We start from the raw sequence: 26,992 nt of genomic DNA, 5'->3' as shown, positions 1-26,992 counted from the left end.
CGCCGCGCTCCCGCCTCCCCTCGGCGGGCGGTGATTGGCGGCGGCGCCGCGCGAGGCGGGCGGAGGGTGGGGGGGGGCGGTTGGGCCGGGGCGGGGAGCGGGAGCGGCGGCGGCGGCGGCGGGGCCGGAGCGGCGGCGGAGCCCGGCGGGTACCGGAATCTGTGGCGGAGGGTGCGGGGAGGTGGCGTGCGGGAGGTCGCGGTGGGGGTGGTGGTGGCGGCGGCGGCGGCGGCGGCGCGCGCGGGGCGGGGCGGGGCGGGGCGGGCGGCGCTGAGGGGGACGGCGAGGCCGCGGGAGCGCGCGCGCGGGCGGGGCGGGGTCACGTGGCCGCGCCGGGTTTTTGAGGGGGGGGGTGAGGTCACGTGGGGCCTTAAAGGGCCCCGGGAGGGGGGAACGGGGCGCGCACGTGACCCCCATCGGGGACCCCCCCCCCCAAAAAAAAAAAAAAACCGGGGACACCCCCCCCCCCAACCCCCTCAAAAATCGGGGTCCCCCCGGCTCAGGGCTCCGCACCGCGGGAGCCGCCCCGGCGCGCCGGGGGCGGCGGGAGCGGAGCGGGGCGGGCCCGGGAGCGTTCCCGGTGCTCCATGGAAAAGGCCCGGCCCGGCTGGAAACCGGGCTAAGCAGGGAACGGCAGCCGGATTCCTTCGGCCGGCGGGAAGTTGACGCACCGGCCTAAGAATAGCTCGGGCAGGGGGAGCGCGGCCGGGGCTGCCGCCGGAGGTAACGGGGCCCCGGCAGGAAAACGGGGAATCCCAGCGCGATTCCCGGGAATCGGCGCGGGGAAGGCGCCGTGCGAGCGGGGTGGTGCCCCCGGTGTCAGCGCGTTTGCTCTCTGGTTACAGTGCAGCTGCTGATGAAATCGCAGCCGGGAGCGTCGGAGTCTTTGGATCTTCCCATGCCCGGGACCTTTGACTCATAAAAGGCTCCCGCAAGAAGCGTCGGGAGCAGGGGAGGGAAGGAAGAGGAGCCGGGGGAGCTGCTGGAAGGAGCGGAGCCCGTCCCGGAGCCGGGGGGAGCTGCGGGGGCACGGAGAAAGTCGCTGCATGTGGAGTTCTCGGACAGTAAGTCCCGTGGGACGGGGAATTCCGCGTCTCCGCGTGGTCTGCGGGATAAAAACAAAAGGGAAGGCGAGGGTGGAGCTGCTGGGGGGAGCTCCCGCGTCTAAACTTTGATTTTTTTCCCCACTTCTCCACGCACCGATTTCCTGGCTTTTGCAGAGGAAAACCGAGCCTCGTTGAACTAAAATCCTTTTCGTGCGTTCTTTAAACTTTTCTCCCGGTTTTCAGCTCTGCCCTGAAGGGCAGAAACGGCTGCTTGAAAGTGGGGCAGAGCAAAGCCAAACCCACCCGACCTGTTGTGTGGAGGCTTCGCCCTTCCTCATTGTCCATCCCCGACCTCAAGCTTTTTTTTTTTTTTTTTTTTTTTTCCATTTTATTTTGCTTTCCTCTCCACCAGAGATGATCTCTCTGAAAAAATACTTCAGTTCACCATCCTGCCTCCCTCGCTGTCCATCCCTATTCCCAACCTTGGGCTTTTTATTAATTTTATTTTGTTTTCCCCTCCACTAGAGATGCTTTGTCTGAAGAAATACTTCAGTTCACCGTTCTGCCCCCCTCACTGTCCATTCCCAACCTCAACTTTGGTTTTTTTATTAATTTTAGTTTGTTTCTCCTCCACCAGAGATGCTCTGTCTGAAGAAATACTTGAGTTCACCATCCTTCCTCCCTCGCTGTCCATCCCTATTCCCAACCTTGGGCTTTTTATTAATTTTATTTTGTTTCTCCTCCACCAGAGATGCTCTGTCTAAAGAAATAGTTCAGTTCACCATCCTGCCTCCCTCGCTGTCCATCCCCATTCCCAACCTTGGGCTTTTTATTAACTTTATTTTGTTTCTCCTCCACCAGAGATGCTCTCTCTGAAGAAATACTTCACGGAAGGCCTGATCCAGTTCACCATCCTGCTCAGCCTCGTCGGCGTGCGCGTGGACGTGGACACCTACCTGAATTCCCAGCTCCCTCCCCTGCGGGAGATCATCCTGGGCCAGAGCTCGGCCTACACCCAGACCCAGTTCCACAACCTGCGCAACACCTTGGACGGATATGGCATCCACCCAAAGAGCGTCGAGCTGGACTATTACTTCACCGCCCGCCGCCTGCTCAGCCAGGTGAGGGCTCTGGACAGGTTCCAGGTGCCCAGCACCGAGGTCAGTGCCTGGCTGGTGCACCGGGATCCCGAGGGATCCGTGTCCGGAGGGCAGCCCGGGGCCGGCGGCGGGCTGCAGGATGGCGGCGCCGGCGACGGCGGCGTGAGGGAGAGCGGAGCCGAGCAGGGATTCGGGGAGGAGCTGGAGGATCTGGGAGCCGTGGCAGCGCCTGGCAATGGGGATCTCACCAAGGAGGTAGGGAAGAGGGGCGTTTCTGGGGGTGTTTTCAGGGAGGTTTTTGGGGCCTGGGTTTGGACGTCGCTGTGCTTGATGTCGCAATCCCGGATCGGGGCTGGGTTCCAGCGCTCCCGGGGTAATTCCGGGGTGGTTTTCCCTTTTTGTCTGCTCTGTTCTGGCTCCAGAGGAGCAGTGAAAGGAGGGGGAAGCAGCTGTGGGGGGGGCCCCTCGTGACTCCGGGGGTTGGGAAAGTGAGCAATCCAGCTGGGAAATAAACAGGAGTGTTGGGAAAGAGCCCTGGCCCAGGTGTGGAGCAGGTGGTTGGGTTGCTGGGCTGGAGCCTGGCCAGGAGCCTGTTCCTCCCTCAGTTTTCCTCCCCGGAGCCTGTTCCTCCCTCAGTTTTCCTCCCCAGAATTCAGTTCCTGTTTTCCTCCCTAGAATTCAGTTCCTTGCTCACTTTTCCTCCCCAGAATTCAGTTCCTGTTTTCCTCCCTAGAATTCAGTTCCTTGCTCACTTTTCCTCCCCAGAATTCAGTTCCTCCCTCACTTTTCCTCCCCAGAATTCAGTTCCTCCCTCACTTTTCCTCCCCAGAATTCAGTTCCTTGCTCACTTTTCCTCCCCAGAATTCAGTTCCTCCCTCACTTTTCCTCCCCAGAATTCAGTTCCTTGCTCACTTTTCCTCCCCAGAATTCAGTTCCTGTTTTCCTCCCCAGAATTCAGTTTCTCCCTCACTTTTCCTCCCCAGCTGGCTGGGCAGAGCTGGGCTGGGAGGGGTTTGGTTTTCCTGCTTGAGCCACGACCTTTGGGATGCGATTCCAGGCCCCGGGAGCTGCTGCTGTGGTTGTGGTTCCTCACATCCCATGTTCTGTGGGGCCTTGGGGGCTGATCCATGGCCCCAGGTCCTTCCAGGGCTGTGGAGAGAGGGGGTCAGTGCTGATCCATGGCCCCAGGTCCTTCCAGGGTCAGGGAATGGGGATGTCAGTGGTAATTCCCAGCCTTGGGTCCTTCCAGGGCTGTGGGATGGGGCTGTCAGTGCTGATCCATGGCCCCAGGTCCTTCCAGGTGTATGGAATGGGGCTGTCAGTGCTGATCCATGTCCTTAGGTCCTTCCAGGTGTATGGAATGGGGCTGTCAGTGCTGATCCATGGCCCCAGGTCCTGCCAGCTTGGCTCTGCCCTCCCAGTGGGACACAGGGAACCTCTGGCATGTGCTGCAGCAGGGATTGGGATCGGGATTGGGATTGGGGTCAGGATCACGATTGGGATCAGGATCAGGATTGGGATTTGGGATCAGGATTGGGATTGGGATCAGGATCAGGATTGGGATTGGGATCAGAAGTGGGATCAGGATCAGGATTGGGATCGGGATTGGAATCAGGATCAGGATTGGGATCGGGATCAGAATTTGGATCAGGGTGAGGATCGGGATTGGGATCAGGATCAGGGTCAGAATTGGGGTCAGGATTCGGGCTGGGATTGGGATCAGGGTCAGGATCGGGGTCGGGCTGTGGGGAGCGCTGCAGAGACACAGCTGGAGGTGATGGAGCCGGCCCTGGGAACGTCATCCCCAATTCCCTGTTCCCAGGGGAACTCCCCGCTCGGGGCCGGCAGCGCGGCCTTGGAGGTGCCAGAGGGACGCGGGACAGAGGCTGAGCGTGTTCCCCCCTTGTGCCGATCCCCGGCATTCCCAGGGAGGCGATTCCCGGCCCTGGGCACGGCAGGGGCTGCATCCTTGCCTCGTGCAAGGTCACGCGGGGAAGGCTCCGCCGCCCTTCCCAAATTTGGGGTTCCTGGCTCTGGGGAGCTTTGGGCGGGAAAACCGGGATCAGATTTTGGGGGGATTTGCCAGGAGAGAGGCCGGGAGCTGCCGTTTCCCAGGATTTTTAGGGAATCTGGGGGCAGAGATGCCGGGAGCTGCTGTTTTCCTGGATTTAGGGGGGATTTGTGGGGAGAGGGGCCGGGAGCTGCCGTTTCCAGGATTTTTAGGGAATTTGGGGGCAGAGAGGCCGGGAGCTGCCGTTTCCCAGGATTTTTAGGGAATTTGGGGGCAGAGAGGCTGGGAGCTGCCGTTTTCCAGGATTTTTAGGGAATTTGGGAGTAGAGATGCCGGGAGCTGCCGTTTTCCAGGATTTTTAGGGAATTTGGGAGTAGAGAGGCCAGGAGCTGCCGTTTCCCAGGATTTTTAGGGAATTTGGGGGCAGAGATGCCAGGAGCTGCCGTTTTCCAGGATTTTTAGGGAATTTGGGGGCAGAGAGGCCGGGAGCTGCCGTTTTCCAGAGGCCTCCTCGGGCCTGGACGTGCTGGGAGTGGAACCTGGGCTGGGAATCAGGGAGGGCTGGGTGGGGGAGATCTGCAGCCGCACCTTCCCCGATCCCGGCCCTTCCCGCACCCCTCCGTCCTCGTGGCTCTGTTTTCCTTAATTTCCTCCCTGATCCCGGCTTTTCCTGCATCCCTACTTGTTCTCAGGGCTCTGTTTTCCATGATTTCCCCCCAATCCCAGATTTTCCTACATCCCTGCTCACTCCAAGGCTCTGTTTTCCGTGATTTTCCCCAAAACCGTGCCGGACAGGATCCCTGCTCTTCCTCAGGGCTCTGTTCTCCCTGTTTTCCCCCAATCCCAGATTTTCCTGCTCACTCCCAGGCTGTTTTTCCCTGTTTTCCCCCAATCTCGGATTTTCCTGCTCGCTCCCAGGCTCTGTTCTCTCCAATTTCCCCCAATCCCGGATTTTCCTGCTCGCTCCCAGGCTCTCTTTTCCATGATTTCCCCACTCCCGGATTTTCCTGCTTGCTCCCAGGCTGTTTTTTCCCCGTTTTCCCCCGATCCCGGATTTTCCTGCTCGCTCCCAGGCTCTCTTTTCCCTGGTTTCCCCTGATCCCGGATTTTCCTGCTCGCTCCCAGGCTCTCTTTTCCCTGGTTTCCCCTGATCCCGGATTTTCCTGCTCACTCCCAGGCTGTTTTTCCCTGTTTTCCCCCAATCTCGGATTTTCCTGCTCGCTCCCAGGCTCTGTTCTCTCCAATTTCCCCCAATCCCGGATTTTCCTGCTTGTTCCCAGGCTGTTTTTTCCCTGTTTTCCCCCACTCCCGGATTTTCCTGCTCGCTCCCAGGCTCTCTTTTCCATGATTTCCCCACTCCCGGATTTTCCTGCTCGCTCCCAGGCTGTTTTTCCCCCGATTTCCCCCACTCCCGGATTTCCCTGCTCGCTCCCAGGCTGTTTTTTCCCCGTTTTCCCCCAATCCCAGATTTTCCTGCTCGCTCCCAGGCTCTCTTTTCCATGATTTCCCCACTCCCGGATTTTCCTGCTCGCTCCCAGGCTGTTTTTTCCCCTTTTTCCCCCACTCCCGGATTTTCCTGCTCGCTCCCAGGCTGTTTTTTCCCCGATTTCCCCCAGGCCGCTGTGGCTCCAGGAAATCCCGTGTCTGGCTCGCACTCGCTCCCTCTCCCCATCCCGCTCTCCTCCCCCAGCTCGCTGCTCCCTCCCGCATTTTCCTTTTGGGGTTTTTTTGGGTTTTTTGGTTTTTTTTAGGGTGCGATTTTTCACCCCGACTCCGCGGAGGGCGCGGGGCAGCCGCGGATCTTCCCCCCGGGAATGCCCCGGGAGCGGCGCGGGGCTGTTCCCCGCCGGCCCGGGCGGGGATGGAGCTGCAGATGGCTCCAGGGGCCGGGCTGGAAATTTTTCCATGACTTTTCCTGGCACATTGCGACTCCCGGTGGGTTGTGCGCGGTCCAGGCGCGACCTTGCCGGGGGAATACGGGCGATATAAATAATTTCGGGAAGCTGGAACTCGCTCCGGGAATGCTGTGCGGGATTTTTTTTTTTTTTTTTTTTTTTTTTTTTTTCTTTTTTGGGCGTTGCAGCACCCGGAGAGCGGGCGGGGCGGGAGTGGGGGTTGGGGGGGAATCAGGGGAATTATGAAATCCACTTGATTTTTATCCCACGGATAAAAAAATGCCCATTTTGAGCCGGGACTAAAGACAAAGCTGGGATTAAATCCCAGCGCTTCCCTCTGCAGCATTGGGGGTGGGGAGGGCGGCGGAGGCTCCGTGCCCGGGGCCGTTTCCACAACACGAGGATAAAAATACGTGGGGCATGTGATGAGCTGCGGGGGCTCAGCGCCGTCACCCCCCCCCCCCCCCCCGCCGGCCGGGGGATCTCCTTACACTTGGCCGCGGTTACCGGGGCCGGGGCGTGCCCGGAGCACCGGGGGCAGCAGGGGAAGGGGCTCACCGGGGGTCGCGCACTCCGGGCCGGGCTGTCCCGGGGGACGGGGCCAAGGTGACCCCGGGCTGTGTGGGCTGCCGGGCCGGGGGTCCCGGCGTTCCCCGCCCCCCGTTCCCCATTCCCGGTGCGGTGCGGGCGGGGCCGGGGGGGGGGGGGGGGCCGGCCCCGCTGCGCCAGGGCGGGGGCGCGGCCCGGTGGGCGCCGCGCGGGCGCTGATTGGCTGAGCCGGCGGCCCCCGCCGGCGCTGATTGGTCAGGGCGGCGGCCCCCATTGGCGCTGATTGGTCGTGGCCACCGCCCGGGGCGGGGCGGGGCCGTCGGCGGAGGGGGCGTGGCCCGGGAGCGCCGCATCCCGGCGGGGAGGGGGCGTGGCCTGGCGGAGGGGGCGGGGCTTGGCGCCCGCCGCAGCCGGGAACGGCGGGGGGAGGGTTGGGGGGGGGGGGCGGCCCCGCCGAGCCCCTCCCGGTCCCTCCCGAGCCCCTCCCGGCCCCGCCGAGCCCCTCCCGGCCCCGGGGGCCGCCGCCGCAGCCACAGCAGCATCCTCCGCACCGGGGGCGGGGGCGGCTGCTGCCGCCGCAGCGGGGCCGCGCGGGCACCTGTGGCCGGTGGGGCGGAGCGGAGCGCGGCTCCCCCCCGCCGCTGCCGCCGCCGCCGCCGCCGCCGCCGCCGCCCCGGCCGGCGATGCGTGCGCGGCGCCGCGCCCCGGCCAGCCCGCCCCGCCGTCGCCTCCTCCTCCTCCTCCTCCTCCTCTTCCTCCCCCGGGGACCATGATCGGCGTGCGCCGCGGCCCGGGCGGCAGCTGGGGACATGAGAAAGGTACCGGGGCCGCCCCGAGGAGCGGGGGGCTGCGGGGGGTGCCCGGGGGGGCTGCGGGCAGCCCGGTGCCGGCGGGGAGCGGGCAGGGGCCCGGCGGAGCGGCGGCGGCTCAAGTTGCATCAGGTGGGTGGGAATGCGGGGATTTTCCTGCCACCCCACCCCTTATGCAAATGGCCGGGATGGCACCACGGGCTGATGCAAGGCGGGCACGGCGCAGCCACCGCCGCGACGCGGGCCCGGGCGGCCCCCGCCGCCTCCCCCGGCGGCGGGCGGGCGGCCATGGGCGGCGGGCAGGGCAGCGCCGGCCATGCGGAGCCCGCAGAGCCGCTCCCGGCCGGCCCGCGGGGCTCCGGAGCCCCGGCGGCGGCGGCGGCGGCGGCCGAGGGGGGCCCGGCGGGTGGGCTGCGGGCCGGGCGGGGGGTCCCTGGGGAGGGGCCGCTGGGTGGGGACCCCCACCCCCCCCCCCAGGCCAGGGGGGCTGAAGGAAATGTGGTCTGTCTTGCAGGACATCGATTTGATTGACATCCTGTGGAGACAGGATATTGATCTCGGCGCTGGGCGAGAGATTTTTGACTACAGCCACCGTCAGAAAGAGAGCGAAGTGGACAAAGAGCTGAGCGATGGGAGGGAGCGCGGGGACAGCTGGAGGAGTGCAGGGAATGAGGTCTTGGATAGAATCCCGCTAGTTGATGGAGAGACCGGGGAGAGTTTCCCTGCGCAGGTAACGCCCGGGGCCGGCCGGGCTGGGGCTGCGCTCCCGGGGCCCTCCGGCGCTGCCGGTGCCGGTGCCTGCGCGGGGGCTGCTCCAGCAGCAGCAGCAGCAGCAGCAGCAGCAGCAGCAGCAGCAGCAGGGGTTGCCCAGGTGGGCAGCAGCGTTTGGGCAGGGCCGGCCGTGTCCCCTTGGGCTGCCGCAGAGTCCCCCTGGCCGGCGTGGCCGGAGGGGACAGCAGGGGACAGCGGGGGACAGCAGGGGACAGCAGGCTGGCCGGGAGCGGCGGCGTTGGCGCTTTCCCGTAGCCTGGAGCGGGAGGATGGAGCCAGCACAGGAGCACTGGGTGGGGCTCTGGCTCTTTTTTGGATGCGCTGTGATCCAGCCCTGCTGGAAGGGAGCTGATTCCTCCTCAGCAGCACCTCCCAAAGCCCGCGGTGCTCCTCAGCAGCACCTCCCAGCCCGTGTGTTTGCTGTCCCCCCAGGTGCCCGGAGCGGAGGATCAGACAGCCCTGTCCCTGGAGGAGTGCCTTAGGCTGCTGGAGGCCACCTTCCCCTTCGGGGACAATTCCGAGGTGAGCCCCCGGGGTGGATCCCCAGGCTCTCCCTGCCTCTCTCGCTGGGGTTTCGGTGCCTCCCGTGCTTCTCCCGCAGCAGCAAATTGGGTTTGGCTGCTCCAGGAGGCTCCAGGCCCCCTGCGAAACCACGCGGGGAGGGGGGGCCGCCGTTAATTAAAACCTCCTGGCTTTGCTCCTCGTTAGTTCACGGCAAAGCAGGCGGGAAGGGCGCTGGGCTGGGGGGTTGGCTGCATCCATGTGCATCCCTGAACATCCACGTGCATTCCTGAGCACCCATCCCTGAGAATCCCTGTGCATCCCTGAGCGTCCATCCCTGAGCAGCCCCGAGTGTCCCCGAGGTGCCAGCCCTGACTCCCTGGCGTGCTCAGTTCCCAGCTGCGGATGTCCCCGCCCTGAGCGAAGCCGTGCCCGGGCAGAGCCGGGCCCCGGGCGGCCCCCCCAGCCTGCTGTCCCCTCTGCTGGCCGAGACCGAGTCGCCCTTCGACCTGGAGCAGCAGTGGCAGGACCTGATGTCCATCATGGAGATGCAGGTGAGCCCCGGGAGGGGCGGGAAGGGCCTCGTCCCTCCAGGCGTGGCCGCGCGAGCTCGGCTCCCGGCCGCGGTGACGCCGCGGCGCCGTCCCCGAGCTCCCCGCGCGGGGTCCTCCACCGAGCCGTGCCCGTCTCTTGCAGGCCATGGAGGTGAACGGCACGAGCGCCGAGAGCCTCTACGGCGGCGGCGGCGGCGGCGGCGGCGACCTCCTGGCGTCCAACTACAGCCTGGCCCCCGGCACGCCCATCAACCAGAACGTCAGCCTGCATCAGGCCTCGCTGGGCGGCTGCTCCCAGGACTTCTCCCTCTTCAGCTCGGACATGGAGAGCCCCTCCATGGCGGGCGGCTCGGCCCTGCTGCAGCTGACGCCCGACAACTCCACCGGCCTCAACAGCACCTTCGGCTCCACCAACCTGAGCGGGATCTTCTTCCCGCCCCAGATGAACAGCACGGGTAACGAGACGGCCGGGCCCGAGCTGCCCGACCCCCTGGGAGGGCTGCTGGACGAGGCCATGCTGGATGAGATCAGCCTGATGGACTTGGCCATCGAGGAGGGCTTCAACCCCGTGCAGGCCTCGCAGCTGGAAGAGGAGTTCGATTCCGACTCGGGTCTTTCCCTGGATTCCGGCCACAGCCCCGCGTCCCTGAGCAGCTCCGAAGCCTCGTCCTCGTCGTCCTCTTCCTCTTCGTCCTCTTCCTCCTCCTCGTTTTCCGAGGAAGGCGCCGTGGGCTACAGCTCGGACTCGGAGAACGTGGACTTTGAGGAAGCGGAAGGGGCGGTTGGCTACCAGCCAGAGTACAGCAAGTTCTGCCGCATGAGCTACCAGGACCCGGCGCAGCTCCATTACCTGCCTTACCTGGAGCACGTCGGCCACAACCACACCTACAACATGGCCCCGGGCGCCCTGGACCCCGAGGAGCCCAAAGCGCCCGGCGCCGGCAAGAAGAGCGGCAAGGAGAAACCGTCCGAGCTGCTGGACAAGCAGCTGAGCCGCGACGAGCACCGCGCCAGGGCCATGAAGATCCCCTTCACCAACGACAAGATCATCAACCTGCCCGTGGAGGAGTTCAACGAGCTCCTGTCCAAGTACCAGCTGAGCGAGGCCCAGCTCAGCCTCATCCGCGACATCCGCCGGCGCGGCAAGAACAAGATGGCCGCCCAGAACTGCCGCAAGAGGAAACTGGACACCATCCTCAACCTGGAGCGCGACGTGGAGGAGCTGCAGCGCGACAAGTCCAAACTGCTCAGGGAGAAGGTGGAGTTCCTCAAATCCATCCGGCAGATGAAGCAGAAGGTGCAGAGCCTGTACCAGGAGGTGTTCGGGCGGCTGCGGGACGAGCAGGGCCGGCCCTACTCGCCCAGCCGGTACGCGCTGCAGTACGGCAGCGACGGCAGCGTGCTGCTGATCCCGCGCGCGCCCGCGCCCGCCGAGCCGCAGCCGCGGCGCCAGGAGCGCAAGCAGAAGGACAGGAGGAAGTGAAGGGCGGCGGCGGAAGGGAGAGCTGGGACGAGGGCCGAGCCTGGAAGTGCTTGCGGAGGGAACTTTGATGCCTTCTTATCCGATTCTGTCTTCTCCAAGCGCACGCGGCGCCGGCGGCGCGCGCCGGGGACTCTGCGGGAGCGGCCGTCCCGGAATAAAAGGGGGTGGGGGGACGGAGCCCACCCCAAGCCCAGCTGCCACCGGCCACCCCCGGGGCGCTGGGAGAGCAGGGACGAGCTGGCATCGCTGCTGGGGAGGTTGGCACGAGGTGGATAAAGCGTTAAAAAAAAAAAACCACAAAAAACAAAAAAAAAAAAAAAAAAAAAAAAAAAAATTCCCACAAAAAAAAAAAAACAAACTACTGTTAGGAACTGGCTTTAAGTAAGAGAAAAAAAAAACAAAAACAAGAAAAAAAAAGAGATTTAAGCGAATGGACTTCAAACCAAGTTATAGGAGAGACGTTTTTCTGAACTTCCAAAGTTCTGTGATTTCAGGTAGTTGGTTGTTTTTAATTTGTTTTTCCTTTTTTTTTTTTTTAATTCTTTTTTGGTTTTTTTTGTTTTTTCCTTTTTCCTTTTCCCGACCCCGTTTCTGCCATCGGTGTGTGTGAGATATTCCAGATTTCTCCTTCCTCGATGGGAGATCAGACCAGGGCACACGTGGAGAGACACAGAAGTGGCGTGACTTCCATTAACCCCTTCCAGCCCGAGGAAGAGCAGAGCCAGGGGGTGACTCCCATTAACCCTTTCCTGCCTGGGGAGAGGGCAAAAATCCATCCTGGGAGAAAGGAGGACGAGGGGGGATCCACGCAGAGCTTTGGGATGGGGAAGGGAGGGAGGAGCGGGGCTGGAGGAGCAGCAGGATCCCTTCCTGAGCACTCAGCCCCCGCCTGCTTCTCCTGGGAAGGAATTTTGGGTCAGGAACAGCACAAGGGGAGCGCTGGGACCCCGATCCCAACCTCAGCCCCGGCCTTGGGGTGTCACCTCGAGCTGCAGGTCCCCGTCCCGTAACCACGCTTGGGTTTTTGGGGGGGTTCCAGCCTTGAATTTTTATTTTTTTTTTTTCCTCCCCCCTTTTAGGGTCTAGAAGTGCTTGTGTTGAGTAAAAAACAAAGAAAGAAAGAAAGAAAAAAAAAACCCTAAAAAAAAATTACAAAAAAAAAAAAGCAAAAAAAGCCAAAAAAAAAAAAAAAAATAGGGAGAAGCCCAAACGTTCAAAGCTGCTCAATGTTCTCTTTGCCATAAAGACTCCGTGTAACCGTGTGATCACATTATAGGATTCTCTTCTGTCCCTAGAGGTGTTGGTCTGACTTCCTTTGTTTTTCAGGAGGGGGGTGGGGGTAGTGCCTTGATCACGGTCAGGTCTCCACACCTCGGAGACCATCCTAGAGCTGTATTTCCATATAGCACAGCTGGGAGTGTTCTGACTTTACCAGCAACCGGAAAAAAAAACAAAAAAAACAAAAAAAAAACCAAATAAAAACCAAAATAGAAATGAAAAAAAAAATAGAAATAATAATAATTAAAAAAAAAAAAAAAAGCTTAAAAAAAATAAATAAAATGAAATAACGGCTTTTCCGAGCCAGTCCTGTGCATGGGATCCAAGGAGGATTCCAGGGTGGTCCTTCCACCTGGAAAAGCAGCAGGGAAGGCCCGCTGGCAAGATGTGTGTGGGTTTGTGGGAATGTTTTCCAGGTTTTTTTGGGAATGCTTGGAGCTGGGATTGGCCGGGTGGGACCCTCGAGCCCCCTCCGGCTTCCCGGGAATGAAGCACAAGTTGGGATGTGGGGAGGTTGGAATGGAGAGAGAGCCCTGTGCGTGTGGTTTAAATTATTTTTTTTTTGTTTGTTTCCTCTTAGAAACTTTTTTTGATTTGAATGATCTGTGACCTGTCAGGGAGAGAAGAGAGATTGTTGTGAGCACAGGACAAAAAAAAAAAAAATAAAAACGGCTTATTCACTGTACCAGCCTCGGCTCCGAGGGGTTTTATTTGGGGATGAAATTGGGGGAATTCAGGGATTTTCTGCCATCACAGCTGCTCCAGATCCAGCTTGGATGGGAGGGAGTTGTTCCAGCCCTGCAGGAGAAGGAGAAGAGGGAGAAGGAGAAGGAGAAGAAGGAAGGAGAAGAGGGAAAAGGAAAAGAAGGAGAAGGAAAAGAAGGAGGAGAAGGAAGAAAAACTAGAGGGAAAAAGGAGAAAAAAGCAGGAGAAGGAAAAGGAGGAGAAGGAAAAGAGGAGAAGGAAGAAAAACTAGAGGGAAAAAGGAGAAAAAAGAAGAGAAGGAAAAGGAGGAAAAGAGGAGAAGGAAGAAAAACTAGAAGGGAAAAGGAGAAGAAAGAAGGAGAAGGAGAAGCAAAAACTCCTCTGTGGGAAGGACCAGCTCTGGCCCTTTTGTCCTTTCTCCTCCTCAGACCCCAGGAGAAGCGAGCTCCTGGCTGCATTCCCAGCTCGGGGGTCCTGGGGCTGAGCCCCCCAAGCTGCTGCAGGCCCGGATCCCTCTCTTTGGAATTCCGACTCCCAAGGGCTGGGATTCCTGCTGGGAACAGCCTGGGACCCTCCTGTCCCTCACGTCCCCGCGGCCGGAGCTGATCCTGTCCTGAGGGTGGAATATCCCAAATCCTGCCCCAAATCCTCCACTGGGAGCGCTTCCAGCGCCTCAATCCCGCCCGGATTTCCCCTGGAGAAGCAGCACCAAGCCCCTCTTTGTGGGGCTGGAGGAGGGCAGAGCTGCTGGGATTGCAGGGTGGAATCCTGGGGCTCCAGTCCCGGCTGTTCCCAGCGTTTTGTCCTGCCGAGCCCTTCCCCAGGGGTTCCATCCCCGCCTCCCTCGGCCGAGCCCCAGCGGAAAATCCAACCCCAAAGGTGCCCAAATCCCAAAGGTGCCCAAATCCCTTCTGCTCGGGATGGGAAGGGGCCGAGTCCCGCTCCCGGTGTCTGAGCTCAGCCAAGGGGATGAGGGGCGTTAAATCCACACCGGATCCACGCGGGATCCATGTGGGATCCACAGTAAATCCACACCGGATCCACAGTAAATCCATATTAAATCCAAACTGGATCCACATCAGATCCACAATAAATGCCCACTGGATCCACAATAAATCCACACCAGATCCACAATAAATCCACATTGGATCCACACCAGATCCACAGTAAATCCACATTGGATCCACAGTACTTCCACACTGGATCCACAATAAATCTACATTGGATCCACATCAGATCCCCAATAAATGCACACTGGATCCACAATTAATCCACACCGGATCCACAGTGCTTCCACACTGGATCCACACCAGATCCACAATAAATCCACATCAGATCCATACTGGATCCAAGGTGCCCCCTGCTCTCCCCTGGGTGATGATTCCAGACATTCCTTCGGGGCTGGATCCCAGCTGGCAGGAAACCCCACAAGGATTCCCTGCGATGGTGCAGGGAGCTCACGGGGAAGGGATCCACCAAGGGGATCCACCGCTCCTCCCGGGATCTCTGCTCACAGGGAAGGGATCCACCGAAGGGATCCACCGAGGGGATCCACTGCTCCTCCCGGGATCTCTGCTCACGGGGAAGGGATCCACCGCTCCTCCCGGGATCTCTCTCTGCTCCTGGGCTCTCACGGCTCCTTCCCCGTGCCCAAATCCATTGGGAATCTCCAGCTGAGCCCGGGTCCTCTGGAGCCTGAGGAAGCTCTGGCTTCCATCCTCTTCCTCCAGGAGCCATCATCATCCTCCAAGAACCCTCCTCCTCCAGGAATCATCATCCTCCAGGAGCCATCATCATCCTCCAAGAACCCTCCTGCTCCAGGAATCATCATCATCCTCCAGGAAGCCTCATCCTCCTCCAGAACCATCCTCCTCCTCCAGGAACCACCATCCTCGTCCAAGAACCTTCCTCCTCCTCCTCCTCCAAGAACCACCATCCTCCTCCTCTTCTAGGAGCCACCATCCTCGTCCTCCAAGAGCCTCCATGCTCCTCCTCCTCCAGGAACCATCATCCTCATCCAAGAACCTTCATCCTCCTCCTCCTCCTCCTCCTCCAGGAGCCCTCCTTCTCCAAGAACCACCATCCTCCTCCTCCTCCAAGAGCCTCCATCCTCCTCCTCCTCCAAGAGCCTCCATCCTCCTCCAGGAACCACCATCCTCATCCAAGAACCTTCCTCCTCCTCCAGGAGCCTCCATCCTCCTCCTCCAGGAACCACCATCCTCCTCCTCCTCCAGGAACCATCATCCTCATCCAAGAACCTTCCTCCTCTTCCAGAAGCCCTCCTTCTCCAAGAACCACCATCCTCCTCCTCCTCCTCCAGGAACCACCATACTCCTCCTCCTCCAGGAACCATCATCCTCATCCAAGAACCTTCCTCCTCCTCCAAGAGCCTCCATCCTCCTCCTCCTCCAGGAGCCTCCATCCTCATCCAAGAACCTTCCTCCTCATCCAAGAACCTTCCTCCTCCTCCTCATCCAAGAACCTTCCTCCTCCTCCAAGAACCTTCCTCCTCCTCCTCCTCCAGGAGCCTCCATCCTCATCCAAGAACCTTCCTCCTCCTCCTCCTCCAGGCGCAGAGCCCGCTCTCCTGCCCAGGGCCTCCCCTCCTCTCCAGGCTAACAGGATCCATCCACCTCCAGCCCCAAACCTCTGCTGGATCCCTCAAAGCCCCCCCAAAGGTCACTTACCCACCCGAGGTGCTGGCAACTCCCTCCACGCTCCCAGTCCCGGAGCTTCTGCAGCTGGAGGCCAAAAGAACCCCAGAACCTGCTCCAGAACCTTCTCCAAAGCTCTAACCTGGCTCAGGGCTCACCTTCCCTCCGTGTCCTGCTCTACCCGGTCACTCATCGCTGGAGGAAAGGGAGCAAGGTAAAGAAAAGATTAAAAAAAAAAAGAATAAAAAAAAATTTTACAAAAAAATTTTTTAAAAATCGGGATTATAAATCTAAAATTTTATTGAGACCAAAAAAAAAAAAAAAAAAACCAACAACAAAAAAAAAAAAAAAAAAAAAAAAAAAAAACAAAAAATCAAAACAAAATCCAAAATAAAAACTGGACAGAGCTCGGTATGAAGTTAAAATCCAAACACGAACTTTTACATTTGCACACGGAGTTTTGCACAGGAACCCAAACACATGCTCATAAAAAAGGTTTGTACAATGCACGTCGAGATCCCACCCCTGGAGTCACTTAAATAATTCAGGATTTGGGAAATAAATCTGATTTCAAAAATCAAAAAAAAAACCCCCGAGGTTCTGGGAAAGCAGCTCCCAACCTCGCTTTGGGGAGAAATTGGGATTGATTGGATTTTTCCTTGTGCTGCTGTTGGTTCCTCTCCCTCCCACATTCCCTCCCTGCTGGCAGGAAAATCCAGAGTGGGAAAAAGAACAAGTGGTCAGAAATTCAGGAAATCTCTTTTTTTTTTTTTTTTTTTAGGGGGATTTTTTTTCTCCCCCCAATTTGGAGAAATAGCACCTTAGAACGGAAAAAAAAAAAAAAAAAAAAAAAGGGTTAAAAAGGCAATAAAAGGGTTAAAATCCATCCCCCCCATACAATGCACGTGTCAGGAGTGGCAGTTCTGCTGCAGGACGATACAGAATCACAAAGTTGCATTTTCACAAAGTCTCCCCTTCGTTCCCCCTCCCACCCCAAAAATTCCCTCCCCCTTTCCCCCAAAAACTGCCCCTAAAAATCGCTCGGGATTAGCTCCGGAGATTTTGGACATTCACAGTTTCAGTGTCTCTGTCCCCAGTTCTGGCAGCAATTCTGGGATCTTCTCCCTCTCTCCTTTTATTTTTTTTTAATCCATTGATTTTCTTTGCTGAATTCAGGGTTTTTTTTAGAAAAAAAGACTGAATTCAGGTTCTTTTTTTTTTTTTTTTTAAAAAAAAACCAACCCCAAAAATATGGAAACAATTTGGGAATGTCATCACCAAAGCTCCTTAAGTGATGGAATTCCCCCCCAAAATCCCTCCCTTCCCTCCCAAAGGATAACACCAGGAAACAGCCAAAAAAAAAAAAAAAAAAAAAAAAAAAAAAGGAAAAAAAAAAGGAAAATAAAAATCCGAATCAAAAGACCTACACACATGCTACGCCTTAAAAATGCAGAGTTAACACAATTGGGAACAAGGCTGGGGGCTGTGGGATGGGCTTTGGAGGGGAAGCAGGCTCCCCCTGCATTCCCAATCCCAATCCCAATCCCAATCCCAATCCCAATGCCCAGCCCGGCCATCCCGGCGAGTCCTTCATGGAAGGGGCTTTGCTTCCGCTCCCATTGCTTTGAGACCCCTCCCCACCCCAAAATTCCCACCTGATCCCAAGCTCTCCACATCCCCCTTGATTCTCCCTCCCCCCCCCCCCGCCCCTCTCCCCGATGGAATCTGGAATTCCGTGGGATTCTGCTGGGAATCTGGACACGGCAGGGAGCAGAGGAGTGGCTGCAGGGCACAACAACCGGGCTGGGGGGGCTCTTCCAAGGGCACCTCCAAACCCCTCCTTTGCTCACACCCCACAAAAGTTCGGATCGTCTTCCCAAAAAAAAAAAAAAAGCCCCGAAAGCTGCCCGAGGAGGGGAGAGCCAGGGCTTAGTTCTTGTCCTCCTTCTTGTCATCGTCCTCTGAGGGGTAGGAGTGCCATGTCAACCGCTCCTCGTAGAACGAGATCACCACCTGCGGGCACTTGATGTTGGCTTCCTTGGCGGGCACCAGGTCGGCCTCGTCCGAGTTCTTCCTGCGGGGACAGGACAGGGAGTCAGGGGAGAATGGAATTCCTGAGGGGCTCTGGATGTCCCAGAGGTCCCTGACCCTAAACCCTGACCCTAAACCCTAAACCCTAACCCTAACCCTGACCCCTAAACCTAACCCCAAACCCTAAACTCTAACCCTAACCCTGACCCTAAACCCTGACCCTTGGCGGGCACCAGGTCGGCCTCGTCCGAGTTCTTCCTGCGGGGACAGGACAGGGAGTCAGGGGAGAATGGAATTCCTGAGGGGCTCTGGATGTCCCAGAGGTCCCTAACCCTGACCCCTAACCCTAAACCCTAACCCTAAACCCTGACCCTAAACCCTGACCCTAAACCCTAACTCTAAAGCCTAACCCTGAACCCTAAACTTAAACCCCGACCCCTGACCCTGACGGTTCCCTGGGGTCAGAGCCCAATGTCCCCTCCTGTCCCGATCCAGAAGGTCCCTCCTGATCCCCCTTTTCTCCAGGACCAACATTCCCACTCCCTGAGCTGCTCCTGGATCTCCCAACCTGTCTCTGTCCCTTATGGAGACCCAGAAGGTCCCTCCTGATCCCCCTTTTTCTCCAGGACCAACATTCCCACTCCCTGAGCTGCTCCTGGAGCTCCAAACCCTTCCCTGGCCACGCTCCAGCCTCTCCAGAAGCGGACACGGCCCAGAGGGACAATCCCTGATCCCAGGCGGTTCCCGGTGCCACGGATGCAGTGGGATGATGCCCTGGGAATCAGGGAGGAGGTGCCAGCCCCCCGCAGCCCTCACCACTTCATCAGGAACATCAGCTCCCCGCTGGAATCCGTGGCTCCGATGATTCGCTCCGGCTCGAAGCCTCGGGCGAAGCCTCGCGGTTTCTCCGACTGGGAAAAGTGGGGGGGGAAAAAAAGGGAGAAAATTCCATTTGTGAATTCCCAGAGTGACATTCCCAGCTCTGGGATGGGCAGGGAGGATCAGGCTGGAGTTCCAGGGATGTGGGGATGCTCCCAGGGCTCCAGGAGAGCTGGGAATGTTCAGCTGGAGAAGGGAAGGATCCAGGGAGAGCTGGAGAGGGACAGGACACAGGGAACTGGTTAAACTGGGATAGGGCAGGGAACAGACTGGGAAAGCAAGGTGGGATCAGACTGGGAAAGCAAACTGGGATCAGACTGGGAAAGCAAACTGGGATCTGACTGGGAAAGCAAGCTGGGAAAGCAAACTGGGATCTGACTGGGAAAGCAAACTGGGATCAGACTGGGAAAGCAAACTGGGATCTGACTGGGAAAGCAAACTGGGATCTGACTGGGAAAGCAAACTGGGAAAGCAAACTGGGAGCAGACTGGGAAAGCAAACTGGGAGCAGACTGGGAAAGCAAGCTGGGATCTGACTGGGAAAGCAAGCTGGGATCAGACTGGGAAAGCAAACTGGGATCTGACTGGGAAAGCAAACTGGGAAAGCAAACTGGGAAAGCATACTGGGATCTGACTGGGAAAGCAAACTGGGAGCAGACTGGGAAAGCAAACTGGGAAAGCAAACTGGGAGCAGACTGGGAAAGCAAACTGGGAAAGCAAACTGGGATCAGACTGGGAAAGCAAACTGGGAGCAGACTGGGAACCCAGACTGGGAAACTTGGCAAGCCAAGCTCAGCCATCACCTCCTTCCTCCTTCCCAAACCTCCAGCCTCCCATTCCTTGAAAAAAACCCTTGGAATGGCTTTTCCAGGGCTTTTCCTCGGAATCCTCTCTCCAGGATCCCACTCCAGCCTCACCTCTTCCTTCTTTTTCTTTGGTTTGCTCTCCTCCCCTTTGTCCTCCGTGTCCGACTCGGCCTTGCGCTTGCTGCCCTCGGATTTCTCGCTCTCGTGGGCGGTTTTCTGGGATTGCAGGAATTCCGCGATCAGGTCCGGGCAATCCAGGTTCTCCTCGGGCTCCCAGGTGTTGTCCTCGCTGCCAGCAAACACAAGGCTCTCATTTTTCCCAGTTTTCCCAGCCCAGAAAATCCCGGATGTGGCATCACCAGAGGCGGAATTTGGGACGTTTCCAGGTGGGAATGCTGGATCCAATTCCCAGATCCCGTTCCCAGATCCCGACCTCCCCATGGGCATTCCCCTTGCTGGATCATGGATCCTCTGGGATATTTATCCAGCTCTTCATCCCAGAGTTTTTCTCAGCTTCCACAGCTGTTTAGGGAATCAAAAATTCCTGAAAATCCATCCAGTGCTGGCTGGGAAAACTCTGGATTCAGAGCTGGGAAAACCCTGGAGGAAAAGCAGGAAATTCCCTTCTCAGGAGAGAATTCCTTGGATCCCACACTGGGATTGAGGGGGGAAATCCCTCCAGGATCTGTTTCCAGGTCAGAATGGGATTTCCCACCCTGGCACAGTGGGATTTTCCAGGATTTTCTCTCCCTGCCCTGCTGGAGCTCCTTGGGAACACTGGGATTTTCCCTGGGAAATCCTTGGGAACACTGGGATATTCCCACCCTGGCATGGCAGGATTTTCCCATTTTTCTCTCTCCCTGCCCTGCCTGGAGTTCCTTGGGAATAGTGGGATTCTCCATGATTTCTTCTCCCTGCTCTCCCTGGGATGGGAAATCCTTTGGAGCAGCATGATTTTTGTGGGAACACTTGGATTTCCCTTGGGAACACTGGGATTTTCCAGGATTGTCCCTCCTTCCCTGCCTGAGATGGGAAATCCTTGGGAACAACAAGATTTTTGTGGGAACACTGCCATTTTCCTTAGGAACACTGGGATTTTCCCACCCTGGATTTTCTGTCCCTGCCCTGCTGGAGTTCCTTGGGAACACTGGGATTTTCTTTGGGAACACTGGGATTTTCTTTGGGAACACTGGGATTTTCCCATCTTAGATTTTCTCTCCCTGCCCTGCTGGAGTTCCTTAGGAACACTGGGATTTTCCTTGGGAACACTGGGATTTTCCTTGGGAACGCTGGGATTTTCTTTGGGAACATTGCGATTTTCTTTGGGAACACTGGGATTTTCCCATCCCGGAACACTGGGATATTCCTTGGGAACATTGGGATTTTCCCACCCTGGAACACTGGGATTTTCCCATCCCGGATTTTCTCTCCCTGCCCTGCTGGAGTTCCTTGGGAACGCTGGGATTTTCTTTGGGAACACTGGGATTTTCCTTGGGAACATGGCAATTTTTCCACCCTGGAACACTGGGATTTTCCCACCCTGGAACACTGGGATTTTTCCTTGGGAACATGGGAATTTTCCCACCCTGGAACACTGGGATTTTCCCTGGGAACACTGTGATTTTCCTCAGGAACATGGGAATTTTCCCACCCTGGAACACTGGGATTTTCCCTCGGAACACTGGGATTTTCCTTGGGAACATGGGAATTTTCCCACCCTGGAACACTGGGATTTTCCCACCCTGGAACACTGGGATTTTCCCACCCTGGAACACTGGGATTTTTCCTTGGGAACATGGGAATTTTCCCACCCTGGAACACTGGGATTTTCCCTGGGAACACTGGGATTTTCCCTGAGAACACTGGGATTTTCATTAGGAACACTGGGATTTTCCCACCCTGGAACACTGGGATTTTCCTCAGGAACACTGGGATTTTCCTCGGGAACATGGGAATTTTCCCACCCTGGAACACTGGGATTTCCCACCCTGGGAACACTGGGATTTTTCCTTGGGAACATGGGAATTTTCCCACCCTGGAACACTGGGATTTTCCTCAGGAACACTGGGATTTTCCTTGGGAACATGGGAATTTTCCCACCCTGGAACACTGGGATTTCCCACCCTGGAACACTGGGATTTTCCTTGGGAACACTGGGATTTTCCCACCCTGGAACACCGGGATTTTCCTCAGGAACACTGGGATTTTCCTCGGGAACATGGGAATTTTCCCACCCTGGAACACTGGGATTTCCCACCCTGGGAACACTGGGATTTTTCCTTGGGAACATGGGAATTTTCCCACCCTGGAACACTGGGATTTCCCACCCTGGGAACACTGGGATTTTTCCTTGGGAACATGGGAATTTTCCCACCCTGGAACACTGGGATTTTCCCACCCTGGAACACTGGGATTTTCCTTGGGAACACCGGGATTTTCCCACCCTGGAACACTGGGATTTTCCTCAGGAACACTGGGATTTTCCTTGGGAACATGGGAATTTTCCCACCCTGGAACACTGGGATTTTTCCTTGGGAACATGGGAATTTTCCCACCCTGGAACACTGGGATTTTCCCATCCTGGAACACTGGGATTTTCCTCGGGAACACCGGGATTCTCCCCTTGTCCCCTCCCTCTCCCTGGCAGGCCAAACCCCCAGGACCCCGCCCAGCTCCCGCTTCTCCCGGGAAAGCCGCGGATCCGGGCGGGAAGGACTCACTCGGAGAATCCCTTCCACTTGAGCAGATATTCCACCTTTCCCTTGACCACGCGCCGATCCAGGACTTTTTCCACCACGTATTCCTCCTCCTCCTCCTCCAGCACCTCTTCCACCTTTTTCTTGTTCTGCTTTTTTCCCATTGTGCTGGCCAGCTTCTCCGCTTTCCCGGGCTGCTGCAGGCGGAAAAATCCCGGGTGTGGCGTCAGCGGGACGCTGGGAATGTCGGGATGCACAATTTGGGAAGTTTGGCCCCATCCAGGTGGGATTGTGTTCCCTTCCCAGGGGAGAATTCCTTGCATCCCACACTGGGATTGAGGGGGGGAAATCCCTCCAGGATCTGTTTCCAGGTTGGAATGGGATTTCCCACCCTGGCACAGTGGGATTTTCTGGGATTTTCTCTCCCTGCTCTGCTGGAGCTCCTTGGGAACACTGGGATTTTCCTTGGGAACATGGGAATTTTTCCACCCTGGAACACTGGGATTTTCCTTAGGAACACCAGGATTTTCCCACCCTGGAACACTGGGATTTTCCCACCCAGGTTCTTCTCTTCCTGCTCTGCTGGAGCTCCTTGGAAACACTGGGATTTTCCCACCCTGGAACACTGGGATTTTCCTTGGGAACATGGAAATTTTCCCACCCTGAAACACTGGGATTCTCCTTAGGAACACCGGGATTTTCCCACCCTGGAACACTGGGATTTTCCCACCCTGGAACACTGGGATTTTCCTTGGGAACACCGGGATTTTCCCACCCTGGAACACTGGGATTTTCCAGAATTTTCTCTCCCTGCCCTGCTGGAGCTCCTTGGGAACACCGGGATTTTCCCTGGGATGGGAAATCCTTGGGAACACCGGGATTTTCCCATCCCAGGTATTCTCCCTGCCCCACTGGAGCTCCTTGGCAACACTGGGATATTCCCACCAAAAACGGGGAAAAAAAGCTGGGATCAGGGCAGGAATCCAGGTGGGAATTTCCTGGGAATTCCCGGAGCAACCCCGGTGGATTCACACCAGGAATTTGACACAAAGATTTGGATTTTTGCCTTCCCCACTTTTTAATTTCAGCAATTCCATACTTTTTTTTTTTTTTTTTCCCAGCCTTTCCCAAATTTTCCCAGCTCATTCCTGACCTCCCGGAGCTGCCCTTCAGCCCTTGGGAAAAGTGGGATTTTCCCATCCAGGATTTTCTCTCCCTGCCTTGCCTGGGATGGGAAATCCTGGGGAAAAGTGGGATTTCCACGAAGTCAAATTCCCTCAGTTGTTAATCCCAGTTAATCCCAGGTCACATTCCCAGATCCCGACCTCTCCGTGGTCATTCCCTTGCTGCATCACGGACGCTCTGGGATATTTATCCAGCTCTCCACCCCACGGCTGTTTAGGGAATCAAAAATTCCTGAAATTCCATCCACTGCTGGCCAGGAAAACTCTGGATTCAGAGCTGGGAATATTCTGGATTCCGAGCCTGAATTCCCAGCTGGAAAAACTCTGGATCCCGAGATGGGAAAAGCCTGGATTCTGAACATTTTGGGGCATTTTTGAATCCATTTTTCCCAGATTCCCAGAAGGAATTCCCAAGGGCTGCATTCCAAACCCATTCCCAGTTTTTTTTTTTGGGGCATTTCCCAGCGGCTGGAGCAGCTCCAGCTGAATTCCGTGGATTCCAGGAGCCCGACCCTCCCCTCTCATTTTCCGGAGGAATTCTGGGATTTATCCCTGTTCTTTTCCTGCATTTCCAGCCTCTTTCACAGCAAATCCCAGAGTTATCCTGCCAGAATCCCAATTTTTATCCTGGGATCCCTCAGGATAGGGAGCTGCTTCCAAACCCAATCCCATCCGCATTCCAGGGAGAATTCCCTTTTCCTCACCCCCAAAACTCCCCCACGGGACACAGGGAAGATTCCCGGGATAACCCCGGCTCCGAATCCACTTTTTCCTGGGAAAAGCTTTCCCAGCTCCTTCTCCAGACACCCAAATCCCGCTGGGATTCCGAAAACGTTTTCCAGCTCCCAAAATTCTCAGAGCTTTGGCTCCCCCGGCTCCCGAAATTCCAGCAAAATTCCCCCCAAACAGCTCCTCCTCCCTTCCCAGCACGTTCCCGACCCCAGCTCCACCCCAAATTCCCGAATTTCCCTTCCAAGCCCGGATTCCCGGGATTTTTTCCTGCTTCCCGCCAAAAGTTGTCGCTTGTCCCTCCCCGATCCCGCTCCCTGCCCGATTCCCGCTTTTCCATCCACATCCCCCTCCCCTCATTCCAAGGGGGTTTTAAAGCCCCGTCCCCCAAAATCCCACTTTCCTCCTCATAATTCCCCTTTTTCCCTCACAAATCCCAGTTTTTCCCCTCACAAATCCCACTTTCCCCTCATAAATCCCAGGTTTTCCCCTCACAAATCCCGGTTTTCCCCCTCACAAATCCCAGTTTTTCCCCTCACAAATCCCAGTTTTTCCCCTCACAAACCCCACTTTTTTTTCCTCACAAATCCCAGTTTTCCCCCTCACAAATCCCACTTTTTTTTCCTCACAAACCCCACTTTTTTTCCCTCACAAATCCCAGTTTTTCCCCTCACAAACCCCACGTTTTTTCCCTCACAAATCCCAGTTTTTCCCCTCACAAATCCCCCTTTTTCCCCTCACAAAATCCCCTTTTCTCTCTCCCCTCAAATCCCACTTTTCCCCCTGCTAAAATCCCACTTTCTTTCCCCCCCCCAAATCCCACCTTTTCCCTCACAAAATCCCTTTTTCTCTCCCTCAAAATCCCCTTTTTCCCCTCACAAATTCCACTTTTTCCCCCCAAAAAAAACCCACTTCCACCCCGTAGCTGCCCATTTCCCAATGTCTCTCTCTCTCCCAAGGGATCTGCCTCACCCCAAAACTCCCGGACCCCAAAACTCCCCTTTCCCCTGTGCAGCTCCTTTTTGGGGTCACAGCCCCACCGGCACCCCCAGAACCCAAATCCCAACATTTCACACATCCCATCCCACTGATTCCCCTTTCCCATCGCCCCAAAATCCCTCCCTACACCGACCCCATCCCAAATCCTCATCCCTAGAACCCCAAAACCCATCCCTACAACGACCCCATCCCAAATCTCCATCCCTAGAACCCCAAATCCCATCCCTACACTGACCCCAGCCCCAAATCCCCTCATCACCCCAAAACCCATCCCTACACTGACCCCATCCCAAATCCTTCCCTACACTGACCCCATCACCCCCAAATCCTTCCCTACAACGACCCCATCCCAAATCTCCATCCCTAGAACCCCAAAACCCATCCCTACAACGACCCCAGCCCCAAATCCCCTCATCACCCCAAAACCCATCCCTACACTGACCCCATCACCCTCAAACCCTTCTCTACACTGACCCCAGCCCCAAATCCCCTCCTCAGCACCCCCAAATCCCTCCCTACACTGACCCCAGCCCAAACTCATCCCTAGAACCCCAAAATCCCTCCCTACACTGACCCCATCGCCCCAAAATCGCCCCTACACGGACCCCAGCCCCAAATCTCCATCCCTAGAACCCCAAAACCCATCCCTACACTGACCCCATCACCCCAAAATCCCTCCCTACACTGACCCCCAAAATCGCCCCTCCCCGACCCCCAACCCCAAATCCCTCCCTACAATGACTCCATCCCAAATCCCTCCCTACACTGACCCCATCACCCCAAAATCCCTCCCTACACCGACCCCAGCCCCAAATCTCCATCCCTGGAACCCCAAAATCCCTCCCTACACCGACCCCAGCCCCAAATCTCCATCCCTGGAACCCCAAAATCCCTCCCTACACCGACCCCAGCCCCAAATCCCCATCCCTGGAACCCCAAAATCCCCCCTCACCGACCCCAGCCCCAAATCCCCCCTCACCGACCCCAGCCCCAAATCCCTCCCTACACCGACCCCACCCCAAACCCCCTCCCCTCCCCCCTCCCCCCCACTCCCGCCCCCCCCAGCACCCCCTTTCCCCTTTCCCCTCTCCCCTCCCCCATCCCCCCTCAGCCCCTCCCCTCCCCCCCTCACCCCCCTCAGCACCGACCCCCCCCCACACGCCGCCGATCGCCGCCGCGCCCCCCCCCCCGCGGGTGCCGGTGCCGGTTCCCCGCTGACCTTGCACAGCCCCGCCGCCGGTGTCCGAGGGAAGGGGCGCGGGGGGCGCGCTCGGGGGTCGGGGGGGGCCCGGGCCTGGCCGCGCTCCGTCCGCCGCCCTGAACAAAAGAGCCCGGCCAGCGCCGCTGCCCGCCGCGCGCACCGCGCCTGCGCCGCGCCCGCGCGGGGCGCGCCGGGAGGTGTAGTCCGCGCCGCCGCCGAGACGCGGTGCGTTCCGCTGCGGGGCGCGGGGCCTGATGGGAGGTGTAGTCCGTGGGGTACGGCGGCTCGGCGTGAGGGAGGTGTGGACCGCGGCGCTCGCGGGGCTTGATGGGAGGTGTAGTCCGGGATGGTCAGGCCTCTCCGTTCCGCCCGTTGTTAATTAAACAATTAGAGTCATTAACGGTGGGAAAGCCTTCGAGCGCAAGCCGTGACCCAAAAGCGCCTTGTCCCTCAGGTCAGAGCCCCACCTCCAGTGGGCTGTGCCCGGCCTGTGCCAGCGCCCAGGGAAGAGTCCGGTTTATGGGCTCCATAAATAATCTTATTTAGGGACTCTTGGAATCGCTCAGGCTGGAAAAGATCGCCAAGGCCAACCCTTCCCCCAGCACCGCTGACCCGGGTCCCTCAAGCGCCGCTTCCTGGTGTTTTTGGGGACGGGGACTCCGTGCCGGTGCTGGATCCCCGTTTCCAGGGAGAAATTCCCGCCGATGCCCAACCTGAGGCCGTTCCCTTTCCCCCTGTCCCCGTCCCCTGGCAGCGGAGCCTGACCCCCACAGCTGCCCCGTCTCTCAGGGGCTTGCGGAGAGCCGGAAGGTCCCTCCCGATCCCGCTTTTCTCCAGGATAAACATTCCCAGCTCCCTCAGGCCCTCCAGCCCCTCCTTGTCCCAGGGCGGGGGTGGCACCCGGGACCACAGCGGCGTCCGAACTACAACTCCCAGCATGCCCCGCACCGGAAGTTCCGGCACCGCCCGCGCTATAAAACCGCGCGCCGCCGCCGCCGCTTAAAGGGGCCGCGGGCTGTGCGAGGTGAGGGGGCCCTGAGGGGAGGGCGCAGCTTCGGGGGGATCCCCGGGTGCCCTCGGGGGGGTCCCCGGGTGCCCTCGGGGGGTCCCGG

General features: G+C 58.0%; 2 protein-coding genes across 6 annotated transcripts; one reads left to right on the top strand and one right to left on the bottom strand.

Annotated features, from left to right (window-relative positions):
• Nucleotides 1–110: 110 nt before the first annotated feature.
• On the top strand, nt 111–12,682 carry NFE2L1 (NFE2 like bZIP transcription factor 1). 4 transcript variants are annotated; one of them, XM_053965296.1, is made up of 7 exons: nt 111–149; nt 846–1,064; nt 1,908–2,401; nt 7,925–8,140; nt 8,614–8,703; nt 9,075–9,236; nt 9,379–12,682. In XM_053965296.1, the coding sequence occupies exons 3-7, from the start codon at nt 1,910–1,912 to the stop codon at nt 10,717–10,719; spliced, it is 2,301 nt and encodes a 766-aa protein (XP_053821271.1). In that variant the 5' UTR covers nt 111–149; nt 846–1,064; nt 1,908–1,909; the 3' UTR covers nt 10,720–12,682. The 4 variants fall into 4 exon arrangements, with proteins under 4 accessions (XP_053821271.1, XP_053821272.1, XP_053821270.1 ...); XM_053965297.1 differs by lacking the exon at nt 111–149 and adding an exon at nt 474–723 and having other exon boundaries at nt 7,925–8,083; XM_053965295.1 differs by lacking the exon at nt 111–149 and adding an exon at nt 474–723.
• A 4,386-nt stretch (nt 12,683–17,068) lies between these two features.
• CBX1 (chromobox 1) lies at nt 17,069–26,024 on the bottom strand. 2 transcript variants are annotated; one of them, XM_053965194.1, is made up of 5 exons: nt 25,899–26,024; nt 21,792–21,964; nt 19,183–19,360; nt 18,204–18,298; nt 17,069–17,430 (listed from the first exon to the last, which is right to left on the bottom strand). In XM_053965194.1, the coding sequence occupies exons 2-5, from the start codon at nt 21,929–21,931 to the stop codon at nt 17,286–17,288; spliced, it is 558 nt and encodes a 185-aa protein (XP_053821169.1). In that variant the 5' UTR covers nt 21,932–21,964; nt 25,899–26,024; the 3' UTR covers nt 17,069–17,285. The 2 variants fall into 2 exon arrangements, with proteins under 2 accessions (XP_053821169.1, XP_053821170.1); XM_053965195.1 differs by having other exon boundaries at nt 21,792–21,961.
• Nucleotides 26,025–26,992: the final 968 nt, after the last annotated feature.

Source organism: Vidua chalybeata, chromosome 26 (assembly GCF_026979565.1).
Source record: "Vidua chalybeata isolate OUT-0048 chromosome 26, bVidCha1 merged haplotype, whole genome shotgun sequence".
Taxonomy (NCBI): Eukaryota; Metazoa; Chordata; class Aves; order Passeriformes; family Viduidae; genus Vidua; species Vidua chalybeata.
The sequence above is the reverse complement of the archived record's forward strand: the minus strand, read 5'-3'. Positions and strand labels throughout refer to the sequence as shown.

What these genes read in the sequence shown, in the direction of transcription:
- CBX1 (XM_053965194.1), bottom strand. Translation starts at nt 21,931, where the DNA reads ATGGGAAAAAAGCAGAACAAGAAAAAGGTGGAAGAGGTGCTGGAGGAG. An exon ending in CAAAGAAAAAGAAGGAAGAG is followed by an intron (nt 18,299 to 19,182) that starts GTGAGGCTGGAG and finishes CACTTTTCCCAG; the next exon opens with TCGGAGAAACCGCGAGGCTT. An exon ending in CTGATGTTCCTGATGAAGTG is followed by an intron (nt 17,431 to 18,203) that starts GTGAGGGCTGCG and finishes CTGTCCCCGCAG; the next exon opens with GAAGAACTCGGACGAGGCCG.
- NFE2L1 (XM_053965296.1), top strand. Translation starts at nt 1,910, where the DNA reads ATGCTCTCTCTGAAGAAATACTTCACGGAAGGCCTGATCCAGTTCACC. An exon ending in ATGGGGATCTCACCAAGGAG is followed by an intron (nt 2,402 to 7,924) that starts GTAGGGAAGAGG and finishes TCTGTCTTGCAG; the next exon opens with GACATCGATTTGATTGACAT. An exon ending in GGGAGAGTTTCCCTGCGCAG is followed by an intron (nt 8,141 to 8,613) that starts GTAACGCCCGGG and finishes CTGTCCCCCCAG; the next exon opens with GTGCCCGGAGCGGAGGATCA.